This window comes from Megachile rotundata, chromosome 12 (genome assembly GCF_050947335.1).
Source record: "Megachile rotundata isolate GNS110a chromosome 12, iyMegRotu1, whole genome shotgun sequence".
NCBI lineage: Eukaryota > Metazoa > Arthropoda > Insecta > Hymenoptera > Megachilidae > Megachile > Megachile rotundata.
The window spans coordinates 15,519,413-15,532,949 of NC_134994.1; the positions used below are offsets into that span (position 1 = coordinate 15,519,413).

The window sequence follows — 13,537 nt, forward strand, 5'->3', positions numbered from 1 at the left end:
TTTCAAGTTGAAAATTGTTAATTTTCAAGTAATTAATAATTCTTTAACATCGTTTATATAATGATATTCTATTCCTTTCAATAAAACGATGCAATTTGTAAAGCAGGCTGCATTTTAAAATTATTTTTAAATTTCAATACTGTAAAATTAAATTGCATATGTTGTTAAAACAGTATATTTATAATAGTAGGTATAATGTTGTCGAAGCGTTTATATTTAATAAATCGAATAACCTCGGACACTCATTGCGCAGTACGTCAGCGCCATCTCCTGTTAGTTGCTATGTATTACGTGTAATTTTCGTGTTCCCTCCATACCAGAAAGTACGAAAAAGAGAACAAAATAGGAGAGTGGAAAAGACATAGCTAAATCCTTTAGTTATCGAAGAGGACGGAGAATTTCGAATAGAGAAGAAATATTGTATCTGAGCGAGAGAATAAAACAGACGAGTAAAAGTTAGAACGGAAGCGACGAACAGCAGGAGAACAAGTGCCTTCTACAGATCAACTGATCGACGGTTTCGCAAATTATTCGATATCTCTGTTCATTGTCCACCACCAGCAATTTACGGTGATTATTTTGACATTTTGCTAGTTTTAAAAACTAACACTTTCTACAGTATCGCGTTCAGCTCTTCAGAATAGAATTAGTATTTTATACACACAACTTGTCTCAAGAAAATGTCGTTCGCATCGATGGTGTACCCGTTTGTTTTTCAACGAAAAAGATCGCGAATGAAATATTTATTTTGAATATAAATGTAAATTACGAATTGAGTTTTGTTGTCGTTAATTAAAGTATGGTTGGTTTTAATGACCTATCAACGGAAATTATGTTGTATACATGAAAATACGACAGCGCTTTGTCATTGTAATATTTTTGTCAAAGTTGAAAATATCTTCTAGATGCCTAATATTAAACTACAAAGTTCTGATGGAGAAGTTTTTGAAGTGGATGTTGATATTGCAAAATGTTCGGTTACCATAAAAACTATGTTGGAAGATCTTGGAATGGATGAAGATGAAGAGGAAGTTGTTCCTCTGCCAAATGTTAATTCTGCTATTCTCAGGAAAGTAATACAATGGGCTACTTATCATAAGGATGATCCACCTCCACCTGAAGACGATGAGAACAAAGAAAAACGAACAGATGATATAAGTTCTTGGGATGCAGATTTTTTAAAAGTAAATATTCATAGTTTTTTGTTTCTTATGCTTCCAAAGGAGAATTATACCAATTCAAAACATATATTTTTAGGTCGATCAAGGGACTCTCTTTGAATTAATTTTGGCAGCTAATTATCTTGATATTAAAGGTTTATTGGATGTAACGTGCAAAACTGTTGCTAATATGATAAAAGGAAAAACACCTGAAGAGATTAGAAAAACTTTCAACATTAAAAATGACTTTACTGCATCAGAGGAAGAACAAGTCCGCAAAGAAAATGAATGGTGTGAAGAAAAATAGATGTTTATAAATGTCATATCTTTTGACTTTTTTTTTTTATGAAATCAGTTTCAATAGTTAAAAATTTAATGTTTGATACCTTAATTTTATGATTTTCAATAATATCTCGAACAGTAGTCACATTATTTTTCAATCAATGCACTAAATAATGAATATATAACGTAAATAGATGACCTTAATGTATCTGTGGTTTATTTATATTAAATTTTTGTGTAATATCAACTAATACTATTTATCATATATAATGGGAATTACACAGATAAATTTATATTGTTGTCATCATTGTTACCTCTATTTAACAGAACAATAGATCTGTATATTAATTATATTTCATTTACATAGAATATAAGTTTAATTTGTATCTATGGAATTTTTATTTAAATTATATTTTTGTCATTTTATGTTTTATGGAATAGCATAATTAATATGAGTTTAAAAATAAATTGTATATTAATTAAAGGAATTGAGATCAGTTCTTAATTTCTATTCTGATTACAAGTTTAAAACGTTTATCAAGTTGATAAATGTTGAAATCATCGCACATGCGTGCACATATTCATTGAGCGAGCGAGCGAAGCTTTTATACTTGATTTTCCAACTCTTCGTCCGCGTTTTTCTTTTGCACCACTCAACCAATTCTCATCAAATTTTGCACGCAAATGCGTACATACATCCAGATGGACATAGAAACAAATTTTTAAATGAGTCTTGCCACGGAGGAATAATCACCGAAAAAACTGATCCTCATAGACTTCACTGTAAAAATTGAATTTGCTCGCCTTACAAATAGTGCAGTTTATGGACAAAAAAATTGGCGTCCATCTAGCGGCGAAACGGGCGAACTAAACCTAAAAAATGAGGGTCCGAAACACGCATATATGGAAAATAAAAAAATGAATATTTCGGCACTTTGACGACGTAGTATGGTTCCTGAGGCATTTAGAAACAAATTTCTATTAGGGTTTAATGCGTTTTGATGCATAATAAAGCCAGAAATTCAATTTTTGTCGAATTCGGTCCAAAACGGTACAGGTGGCGCCATCTAGCGGCGAGCGGCGGAACTACGAAACACTAAAATTTCGATTTTCTCGAAAACTAGGGACTTTTTCGAAATTCTGAGATATACAAATTCTTCCTTGTCGCCTACGGAATCGAACGAATCTAATTATAGCTGGCTAGGACCATTATTAAAGAAAATAGAAAAATAGCCCATTTCATGGACTAAAAAATTGCCGTCCATCTAGCGGTGAAAGTTGGAACTACAAAAATAGAAAATCTCGATTTTCTCGAAAACTAGGGACTTTTCCGAAATTCTGAGATATACAAATTCTTCCTTGTCGCCTACGGAATCGAACGAATCTAATTATAGCTGGCTAGGACCATTATTAAAGAAAATAGAAAAATAGCCCATTTCATGGACTAAAAAATTGCCGTCCATCTAGCGGTGAAAGTTGGAACTACAAAAATAGAAAAATGCGATTTTCCCGAAAATTAGCGAACATTGAGTACTTCTGAGGGTCAGAAAGTGTTATGTGATCGCATCAGAAGCAAAATAATGCAATAAAAGCTTCCTAAAGGCTTTAATAAAGAAAATAAAAAAAATGTCATTTTATGGAGAAAATTTGTGGCGCCATCTAGCGGCGAAACTGCGAACTAAATTGAAAAACGTATGTCCGTACACGCAGTAAAGGGTCAAATAAAAATTGATTTTCTGGGCTTAATAGGCAAAAAGATGAATAACTTACTCAACAAAAATTGCATTAAAAAGTCTAAAGAAACATACTACGTCGTCAAAGTTGCGAAATGCGTGTACGGACATACGTTTTTTCAATTTAGTTCGCAGTTTCGCCGCTAGATGGCGCCACAAATTTTCTCCATAAAATGACATTTTTTTTATTTTCTTTATTAAAGCCTTTAGGAAGCTTTTATTGCATTATTTTGCTTCTGATGCGATCACATAACACTTTCTGACCCTCAGAAGTACTCAATGTTCGCTAATTTTCGGGAAAATCGCATTTTTCTATTTTTGTAGTTCCAACTTTCACCGCTAGATGGACGGCAATTTTTTAGTCCATGAAATGGGCTATTTTTCTATTTTCTTTAATAATGGTCCTAGCCAGCTATAATTAGATTCGTTCGATTCCGTAGGCGACAAGGAAGAATTTGTATATCTCAGAATTTCGGAAAAGTCCCTAGTTTTCGAGAAAATCGAGATTTTCTATTTTTGTAGTTCCAACTTTCACCGCTAGATGGACGGCAATTTTTTAGTCCATGAAATGGGCTAATTTTCTATTTTCTTTAATAATGGTCCTAGCCAGCTATAATTAGATTCGTTCGATTCCGTAGGCGACAAGGAAGAATTTGTATATCTCAGAATTTCTAAAAAGTCCCTAGTTTTTGAGAAAATCGAAATTTTAGTGTTTCGTAGTTCCGCCGCTCGCCGCTAGATGGCGCCACCTGTACCATTTTGGACCGAATTCGACAAAAATTGAATTTCTGGCTTTATTATGCATCAAAACGCATTAAACCCTAATAGAAATTTGTTTCTAAATGCCTCATGAACCATACTACGTCGTCAAAGTGCCGAAATATTGCATTTTGCATCCGCAGTAGAATTCACATTGGCCGCTCATGTACGTATCGTAATACTGACACAAAATAATTAATTACTCATTACCCGAACATTATTTATGCAATTTTATGATCGAACCATGTAAATAATGCATTACTGACCATTCTTTAATCATAAAAGTTCATAGACTGTGCTCAGAAAGTGGGTAATTAACGATTTTGCATACTCATTATCGTATATATTCCTCCTGCGCGCCGCCCGCGCATGCCACGGAGAAATAATTACCGAAAAACCATATCCCCGTAGACTGTAATGCAAAATTGAATTTAATTAGGTACTGTAATGAACATTTATAGCATATCTCTGAAAAATACTGTTGTATTGAACACTTCGAAAAACATAACCTATACTGGAGGTTATGTTTTTATGAGATGTTGCGAAAGAAAAATAAATATCAAAACAGTTTAATTTACATATAACGAGTAAGTGTAGATACATACATTAAAGCTTACATAAATGACTATGATTATAATAACTTATATTATAAATTTATCATTTATTTCAGATGATGTAAAATGCTACATGAAATCTGTAATTGGGATCAACCTATCAATATAGCTATAGAGTATCATGATTTGCAAAATACCATTTACATAAGTTATCAAGACCTGTTTACTGCAACTAATATTATTTCTGATTATTTGAAACAAATGCAAAATTTTGAATTCATTGGTATAAATTTTGATATTCCTGAATATTGTGTAGTGTGTTTGATGCTTGGGTAAACATTTAAGTCTTATAGGATATCTAAGATATACATATAATAACTAAAATTTTATCATTTCTATTTTTTTCTTTTAGAATTTCAACCAGTAATCATGGTTTTGTGAACATACCTTTGAATGAAACAGAATTCGTCAATTTAAAAGATTTGTTACATATACATTACTTGTTTTGTAAACATTTAATTGCTGAAGGATGCATTGTGCACCAATTTAAGGTTCACAATGAATATATCTATCTTGTAAAGTTGAAACATGTCCAAAAACAGGTTGTACAGAATGCAAAAAGAGGGAAGTATGCTTATGCAATTTGTACTTCTGGTACAACAGGAATATCAAAAGTAATTAGAGTGCCACATTCTTGTATAATTCCCAATATTTTAGACTTAACCAAGATATTAGCAATTACAGAATGTGATAAAATTGCACAGTTTACAAATTTCACATTTGATCCTAGTATTATAGAAATCTTTCTTGCCATCTCAAATGGTGGGACATTGTTTATGCCTTCAAAATCATTAAAAAATGATCCAAATAGGTAAATAGCAATAGAATGTGAATAAGATATTATTTGAACAACAATTTGTTTATATATATATTATTTTCAGACTCATAAAAGAAGCATATTCTAGTCAAATTACCATACTTCAAATAACCCCATCAGTTTTTACATATAGTTGGTCAACTGAATGTTTGAAAACTACTGTTTTAAGTAGTGATACTTCATTAAGAACTATTCTTTTTGGTGGAGAACCTCATCCTAAAGTAGAGTTTCTTCTGGAATCAAAACACCCATACAATAATACAAAAGTTTATAATATCTATGGTATTACTGAATTATCATGTTGGGCTAGTATAAACGAAATTACATTGACAAATGTACAGGATAACATGCAATGCTTAGGAGAAGTATTATCAGAAACTATATTCCAAGTAAAGAATGAGGAAGGAGAAATATTAACAGAGGGCACAGGTTTTCTGTACATAGGTAATATAAGAATAAAATTCTAAATATATCTGTATTCATCTAAATTTTTCGCATTTTGAGTAGGAAGTAATACAAGAGTGTGTACAATAAATGAAGAAAATGTCGAAGATCTCGAGCTACCAGTATTTCGCGATTCTGGCGATGTAGTTAGTGTAAGTGAATTAAAGCTTAAATGAAAATAATATACATTTTATCTAGTTACACGTATTCTTGTTTTAGATTGATAAAAAAGGTAATATGTTTTATAAAGGAAGAAGAAATAGTGTCATAAAAAGATTTGGAAACAAAGTGGATTTAATTAAACTTGAGAAACTTATGTTGGAACTAAATTCTATTAAGAGTTGTTATGTTATTTGGGATGAGAAATGCTATAAATTACATTTATGTCTAATCTTGAAGGAAAAGATTACAAATTATCCTAACATAAATACTGAAGTGATTGAACATTTACAAAAATTAAACTCTCTATATAGGCCAGATAAAATTCACTTGTTAGAACATGTTGAATTTACTTCTAATGGAAAAATTTCTATGGATTTTTTAAAACAGCATTGTTTACAAGAACAGACAGTAGATCAAATCCAAGATAATATTGATTTTCAAAAGATCGAAAACATTTTCAAATCTTTTTGGAACGAAAATTTAAAACGTGAAGATGATGGATTTGTCAAATTGGGAGGTTCATCTATTATAGCATTGCAATTATCAAATATTGTATCTGAAGCATCCCACATGGAATTTCCTGAATTGATAGGCATGCTTTTAAAAGACGCCACCGTTCACGAATGTCTTAAATACATACAAACTATAATATTAAATAATCGTGAAAATACAGCAACTGATAACGCGATATATAATTCCAGTGATAGTCAAATAATACCTTTAATTGAACGTATTGCTCCAGACATACCAAAGTGTTCGAATGTTGAACAACAAGACCTTAACATACTGAACACATCAGATCAGTTGTGTACATGTCAGTGGTACAAGTGTAAAGGAGAAACATATAAAAACATACCAATTACAAACGAAATATATCGATTACGATGTAATAAAGTTTCAAAAATTGAAATTTTGAAAACATACGATTTACACAAATGTGTAGATGCATCACCAACTTTAGTTCAGTATGCAGAGTAAGTATTTAATGAATTGTGTTAGACGGAAACCGTGGCTTAAATAATTTTTTCTGTAGCGGAAAAAAATACGCAGTGGTTGGTTCTCACTCTGGTTTTATTGTTACAATACAATTGGAAAATCATAGTTACACTTCTGCATTTAAAATAAGATTACCCGACAGAATCGAAGCTTCAGTTTTAGTTTTAAACAATTTTAAAGGTGTTGTAGGTAAGTTTCCTAATATTCTGTGCTTTATTTCCAGGTACTTAATTCTCTCTTTTGTTAGGATGTTATGATGGCAATATATATTGTGTACATTTAAAAACAGGAGAAATTATTTGGAAATATCAAACAGGAAATGCTGTAAAATGTACTGCAATATTTAGCAAAAATCAAGACCGATTATTTGTTGGCTCCTACGATTGTTACGTGTATTGTTTATTCACAAAAGTATACATAAATACATTGTTCGCTCTTTTATATTTAAATTTTTTTATTAAAGCTGAATTATATTTAGGATGGAGGTGAAATTTGGAAAGTAAAAGGCAGTAATGGAAGTGTTAGCGCTTCAGGATGTTTACATTTACCATCAGATTCAGTATTATTTGGAACTTTGGATGGATCTTGTTTAGCACTGCAACAAAAGTCAGGAAAAATCATATGGAAACATAAATTGGCGGATCCCATTTTTGTCGCGCCTTTGACGCTAAATAGCGGACTCGTCCTATTTTGTTCTGTAACAGGAGCATTATACTGTTTCGATATCCAACTTAATGTTAAGGTATTTGATATACTTTTGATATTACAAAACAATCGTTTCTTGTTTATATTCATTCCTTAACGTTACAGATGTGGGAATATAAAATTAATGGCAATGTATTTTCATACATTGTGAAGCATCATAATGATGCAGATCATGAAAACATCATTATAGCTAGTCAAAATAAAAATATCTATTACCTACAGTCAAAAGGTTTAGATTTTCGAACTGAACCTACGTTAAAATATACGCTAAATTTTCATTCGTCAATTTTTGCCACTCCCTGGTGCGAGAACAACTTTCTATTCGTAGCGTGTACAGATGGTACATTAAATATTTATGACTTTGCAACAAACAGACTGATAAAAAGTGAAAAACTTCCTGGAGAAGTTTTCTCATCGCCTGTTATTGATAATGACATTGCGATTATTGGATGCAGAGATAATAATGTTTACATCCTGAAACTTGTGTAAAACATCATTGGTATGTGTGCTTACTCATTATTTCATGTGAACATATCTAATTTAAGATAAGATTTACGCGTTGATATTGTTGTGGAAAGATAGACAAACAAAGCAATGGAAATTAATATAATATTATTTATTTTTTTACGACTGTGACATTACAATTATATGAATAATGCTTTAGAGAAAATAATAGAGAACGTGTACTTTTTTTATATGGAATACAAATGCATTTATGACTTTAAGCGAAAATGCAAGCGAAATAAAAATTGCTAGAAGTAGCCGATCATTCGTTAACAAAACATTCACGCATAATTAAATGCACACGTATAGCAATTTAAAAAATAATACGCATCTGTGCATACTTGTCTTTTTCCAGATTTTCTTAATTATGGCTTCTTCATTGGATATGACCACGTTATAAATATTAGACAAGGAAATATTCTGATTCTCAAGTTTACATAAAATAACAACGTTTCAACGACTTCATCTTTTCTATGTTCCCATTCTTTTATATTTCAGAATGAGAAAGTATATTTATACATATATAATATATCTATTTAATTTATATTTAAATGCTTGGCCGCTTTTCAATTTTTCATTTCTAATAGTTCGACATAAAATTGTGTCCTGTTATGTTTTCTTATTACAGGTGATTACTTTTTTTCAAATAGTATAATTTATACACATTTATTTTGCATTTCTTTAAACATACATTTTTAAAATGTCAAATATTGTAACTAAATGTGCAGTATCTTCTAGTGCTAAATTATCTTTATCTTGTACCTCGTGTCGTTACGCGGAACTTTTTTAACTACTGCGAATAGCAATAAGGACTACAAGACTGTGTAACTTTTACATTCCGAATAAACAATTTGCTTTATTATTTTTTTTTAATAATTATAGTTAAAATATAATACATTTATAAAGTCGCGGTAATCTTCGCTGTTGATTAATAGATACACTCAAATTGTATTTTTCTGTGATTCGTTCAAAATTGATCAAAAATATTCAGACGACGAATGGTACAAGTTCTAATATCAATTTTCGTGAAAATTTGTGTACACGCGTACTCCAGGACAAAAATGTAAAAAAGGGCAGTTGGTAGAACAAGATGGAGACAAATTTGAAAAATAAATTTTGCGTAATGTTCTGTGATTATTCTCTGTTCGAGAGAATCTAATCTTATTAGGCATGAGTCTATTAACAGATCGCATCTGCTTCGAGACTCGAAGAGATAAATACCGACGTAGTCGATTTACGCATTGAATTACATTGCTCACTTGTGTTCCGTATTTCTTTTAAATTCAGGATGAACTAGTTGCGAAAATGACCAATAATCGTAACCGTTTTACGGTTACTGATCTTCATCGCCTAGGTCTTTCTTAACTTTGTTAAAATCGAATTCTTCTCCGGTAGCTCGTTTAAATATATCCAATACATCTAAGCAAGTAGTTTCAAAGTGCGTTGTCGCGTCGTAACTCGTTGATATGAATATTTGACTGTCCAGACCATTATCGGTCGGTTCCATATAATCGGAGACTGATATGAACTTTTGTCTGATGGGTCCAAGAAGATCCAAACCAGGTTTGATCTCAGCCTCAGGATTCTTCGTTTCAACGGTAGTAGACACCATGGCTATGAACCATCCTTTTGCCGCCACTTGATGAGTATGAGATACTAACGATACGTAGATATCGGAATTACGATTAACCTAGAAAAACAATATACGTTGTACCGTACTCTCTTTATTAGATGCAAACGAAGGCCGAATCTGCTTACTTGTTTTTGAGGAATAATAATTTGTGTCGAAAGAGCATCTCCTGTATTTGCTATAGGATGGTCTAAGAGGCAAATGCATCTTATGACCTGACCTCCTTTTTTTACGCGATCAGGTACATATGTGGGATCACAAAATACTTGTTTGCATTGAGCTACTTCATCGCCAGAACGTACACCAACGACCTAGAATAAACATCAATTACTAATTCCAAATTTCATAGTCAACTAATATATACGATTACATAAATATTTGAAGACTACCTTTCCATCTTTTATCACGATTTCGTCGATTGGCTTATCCAACATGTACGTCCCACCGTAAATGGCGCTAAGCCGTGCAAAACCTTGAGGAAGTTCACCTAAACCATACATAGGATAGAGATACGGCGATTTCCCGTAACGCGCTAAACTATCACTATACAATTTAATCCTTCTTATAGTAGTAATTGCGCTTTGGCTTATATAGTCATCGTCCCTATAACAATAACATTTTCGCATAAATCTTAGCACGTTAGAACAACGAGGAAAAATCGCTAATATGACTACGGGCCATATAGCGAGACTACAAAAATAATTTGTACCTATAAAGTGCTAATGCGTGTCCAGTGAAATCCTGAGTATTTTTATCGAGATTAAACTTATTGTACAAAGCGCTCATATTATTATTAAATGGATCGAAGCCGTCCCAAGTCTTGGGGTCGTCTTCCTGCATATTCTGCACCCATATAAGGAAACTGCGGAAGCGCCTTTTTTCGAAAAGGCCCATCAGATCGCTGGACAAGGCTTCCTGTTGATCGATCGGCACCTTTGAGATCTTTCCTGACTTATAAACGTACGATCCTTCGACACATTTGAATTCTAGATATCTAGTTACACCCGTGTGGATCAACAGCTTCACCAGTAAACCGTTCGCCATCAGGAACTTGGGTATCAAATCAACGTTCCAGTCTCGACCACGACCGTAACTTTCATCCGGTGGCGGGGCTTTGAATTTCCTGATAACACATGAATCTAAAATTAATAATCGGAATACTTTATCATCTTGTTATTTTTCGTTATAAATATAAATTAATGCGTTTTTTTTCGTTTCATAACGATTAATGTTTCAATTTTTTTCACAGTTACTTTTAAAAACGGCATCGTTGATTCTTATTCACTTTCTATCATGGTACAGTTAACATGCTGAATTTTAAATATAACAGTGGTGCTTTGGTGCTTACGCGTTTACAGTCCGTCAAAGTGGCGCTCATTGATTTTTTTAACTACTGTATAAAGCAAACAGAGGGATAAAAATATCGTGTAAGAAAATGATGACAAACTGCTAGTTAAACAATGAAATGTATACTCTAGTTAAATATTTGATAACATTTTGATCCATACTTTCGAATTGAAAAAAAATGAATAAATATCTAGTACGTATTTATGACGACGAAATAATATTTTATTCTCTATTTTTACATTGTAGCTAACACTGTCAAACCAAATCGTTACAACAGACACATATATAGTTTATATACATGTAACAATTTATTAAGTGGTGCCAGACACATGATAACAGTCTCCTCGATGAACCAGAAGCGCAATCACTGACGCGTTATCGTTTTCATTTGATGAACAGGATTGAAGATCCGTTGTCCCATTATTTTATTTGCAATGTATTTTTATTGCATTAGAATCCATTAGAAACAACAGAAATTTATAAATTGCAATAAAAAGAGGCTTCGATTAACTCAAAAATATATTTCGTTACTTTGTAATCCGAAATAAAAAAATTTCGCTGAAGTTTCTATCATCTTATGACATTCATATGATATGTCCGTAATTTCAATACATCAATTGTTCCGAATTTGCTTGGATAAAGAAACATATGTTCGATTTCACGGAAAGTCAAATTAGGTTTCGATACTCCTAATTGAATACATTCGATTACTAAATATTTTCTCCTAGCAAATTTTCATGTGCAAAATGGATTAATCTAGCCTCGTCATACGTTATTCACATATTGTAAACGGTTAAGCGGATATACATAAATCGTGTACGGGAAGGTCGGTGAAAAGAAGGGGAAGTAGAAAATGATTCTGGACAGAAACAACGTAACGTACTGTTTAAATTCATCGAATTCGCTTTGTAGAGCGGCATTCTAACCAACCGTCCGATAAAATCATTTCGAAACGTATGAAAGTTCGGAAGCGATCGCACAAAACAACAGTATGTTACTGCAGCTGATGTACAGCATCAAGCATGGTTGGCTTCCCTAGGGAAAATATGTATCGATGTAGGGAAAGATACATACTCCCGTCACTTTATAACATTCCAAAGTTAGCACGCAAAATGCTTACTTTGCACGAACTTTTTATTCGACTAAGAATCCTGCTGATATTTCAATATCGATCGTTTCGAAAACATAATTTTTCTTAGACTATTTTTTGCAACATTCAGATTAATCTGGGAAAGGTTAGCATAATATTTAATTATTAGATATTACAATATCTTTTGAAAGAAATTAATAAGAAAATAAATGTCGAATAAAATTTTTCCAAATAGACGTTTACACACGAGCGGTAGAGTCTCGCTCTCCTACGTCGTCATTTTCTCTAGGGAAGCTTGTCGTTCTCCGCGATGTACGTCACAATATACCATAATCCTACCATACTCTCGACGAGAGAGCTCGAACACGCTACGATGATCAACGAGCATCCCCAAGCAAAAGAAAAAACTGAGAAAAAATCAATATTTAAGACAAGTCGAGATACCGTATCACAGTGACACGATTAATCGATTATATGAACATCGAGCTATGCTGGTAAATAACTATTTGGCGTAGAAAGGAATTGGTCGAGAGTCGCTGCCCGAAGGTACTCACGCGAATAGATCTTCCAAGGGCGTGATCGAGGCAGATTCACCACCATAATACTTGTTACGATCTACGTGGAGTACTTTCTTTCCACTGACCGATAGCATACCCGAAAGTATGCATTCCTTGAGCCCGGTACCCAAGACGATCGCGTCGTATTCTTCATTCATCCTTGAAATGCGGAGATAGATCACAGCACAAAATGTACGTTTGCAAAATCCTTGCAAAAATTTGTCCTGGGAATGATATAAAAAATCACGAAACTATAGCACACGGTCGCGCGTCTGCCAACTCGCACGACTATTATGCCGGAACGGAAGACCTCGTTCTTTCGCTCTCTACCGATGACGGAGCTGCTAGTAGAGCAACGATAGTGGTTCTGTTACTGCTGGTGGAGCTACTGCAGCGTTACGCTCTCCCTAGGTTCTTGCCATCCGTCATTTTCCGATGATTTATAGACGTAATGCGTTATTTACGACGCGATTGACAGTCGTAACAAAGTTGTAGATCTCGTAAACAAACGTTATCACCTTTTTAAATTGTACGTAGGCGTACCGTGGTTATAAAATATATACCTATTACCCTATCGAATTCTTAACTAATAAAAATATAGGCGTTCACTTCCTAGTCCACCTATGCCGAGGTTAGTTGGACGGTAACCCGATAATTAGGAGAATATTAATCGAGATCGCGATTTCAAGATGACTTTCAAAAATCGCGGAAACGTAACGTCTAGGGAATTTAGGTTT

At 33.0% G+C, this 13,537-nt stretch overlaps 3 protein-coding genes across 7 annotated transcripts; 2 read left to right on the plus strand and 1 right to left on the minus strand.

Annotated features, from left to right (window-relative positions):
- The first annotated feature begins 276 nt into the window (after positions 1–276).
- Positions 277–1,735, plus strand: SkpA (S-phase kinase associated protein 1 SKP1-related A). The gene is made up of 3 exons (XM_012281199.2): positions 277–570; positions 906–1,184; positions 1,258–1,735. Exons 2-3 carry the CDS (start codon positions 906–908, stop codon positions 1,465–1,467), a joined length of 489 nt encoding a protein of 162 aa, XP_012136589.1. The 5' UTR covers positions 277–570; the 3' UTR covers positions 1,468–1,735.
- Positions 1,736–3,943: 2,208 nt separating this feature from the next.
- Aasdh (Aminoadipate-semialdehyde dehydrogenase) lies at positions 3,944–9,038 on the plus strand. 5 transcript variants are annotated; one of them, XM_012281187.2, is made up of 12 exons: positions 3,944–4,100; positions 4,396–4,521; positions 4,605–4,820; positions 4,901–5,359; positions 5,430–5,809; positions 5,873–5,961; positions 6,029–6,945; positions 7,005–7,156; positions 7,215–7,378; positions 7,446–7,709; positions 7,778–8,171; positions 8,532–9,038. In XM_012281187.2, exons 3-11 carry the CDS (start codon positions 4,615–4,617, stop codon positions 8,159–8,161), a joined length of 3,015 nt encoding a protein of 1,004 aa, XP_012136577.2. In that variant the 5' UTR covers positions 3,944–4,100; positions 4,396–4,521; positions 4,605–4,614; the 3' UTR covers positions 8,162–8,171; positions 8,532–9,038. The 5 variants fall into 5 exon arrangements, with proteins under 5 accessions (XP_012136577.2, XP_076393993.1, XP_076393991.1 ...); XM_076537876.1 differs by having other exon boundaries at positions 3,945–4,100; positions 4,220–4,521; XM_012281186.2 differs by having other exon boundaries at positions 3,945–4,100; positions 4,374–4,521.
- On the minus strand, positions 8,274–13,423 carry Gdi (GDP dissociation inhibitor). The gene is made up of 5 exons (XM_003701413.3): positions 12,798–13,423; positions 10,516–10,929; positions 10,196–10,409; positions 9,935–10,117; positions 8,274–9,866 (listed from the first exon to the last, which is right to left on the minus strand). The coding sequence occupies exons 1-5, from the start codon at positions 12,956–12,958 to the stop codon at positions 9,510–9,512; spliced, it is 1,329 nt and encodes a 442-aa protein (XP_003701461.1). The 5' UTR covers positions 12,959–13,423; the 3' UTR covers positions 8,274–9,509.
- Positions 13,424–13,537: the final 114 nt, after the last annotated feature.

What these genes read in the sequence shown, in the direction of transcription:
- SkpA (XM_012281199.2), top strand. Translation starts at nt 906, where the DNA reads ATGCCTAATATTAAACTACAAAGTTCTGATGGAGAAGTTTTTGAAGTG. An exon ending in GGGATGCAGATTTTTTAAAA is followed by an intron (nt 1,185 to 1,257) that starts GTAAATATTCAT and finishes ATATATTTTTAG; the next exon opens with GTCGATCAAGGGACTCTCTT.
- Aasdh (XM_012281187.2), top strand. Translation starts at nt 4,615, where the DNA reads ATGCTACATGAAATCTGTAATTGGGATCAACCTATCAATATAGCTATA. An exon ending in TTAAAAAATGATCCAAATAG is followed by an intron (nt 5,360 to 5,429) that starts GTAAATAGCAAT and finishes TATTATTTTCAG; the next exon opens with ACTCATAAAAGAAGCATATT. An exon ending in ACTTTAGTTCAGTATGCAGA is followed by an intron (nt 6,946 to 7,004) that starts GTAAGTATTTAA and finishes TTTTTTCTGTAG; the next exon opens with CGGAAAAAAATACGCAGTGG.
- Gdi (XM_003701413.3), bottom strand. Translation starts at nt 12,958, where the DNA reads ATGAATGAAGAATACGACGCGATCGTCTTGGGTACCGGGCTCAAGGAA. An exon ending in CCCTTGGAAGATCTATTCGC is followed by an intron (nt 10,930 to 12,797) that starts GTGAGTACCTTC and finishes ATGTGTTATCAG; the next exon opens with GAAATTCAAAGCCCCGCCAC. An exon ending in TCGTGATAAAAGATGGAAAG is followed by an intron (nt 10,118 to 10,195) that starts GTAGTCTTCAAA and finishes TGTTTATTCTAG; the next exon opens with GTCGTTGGTGTACGTTCTGG.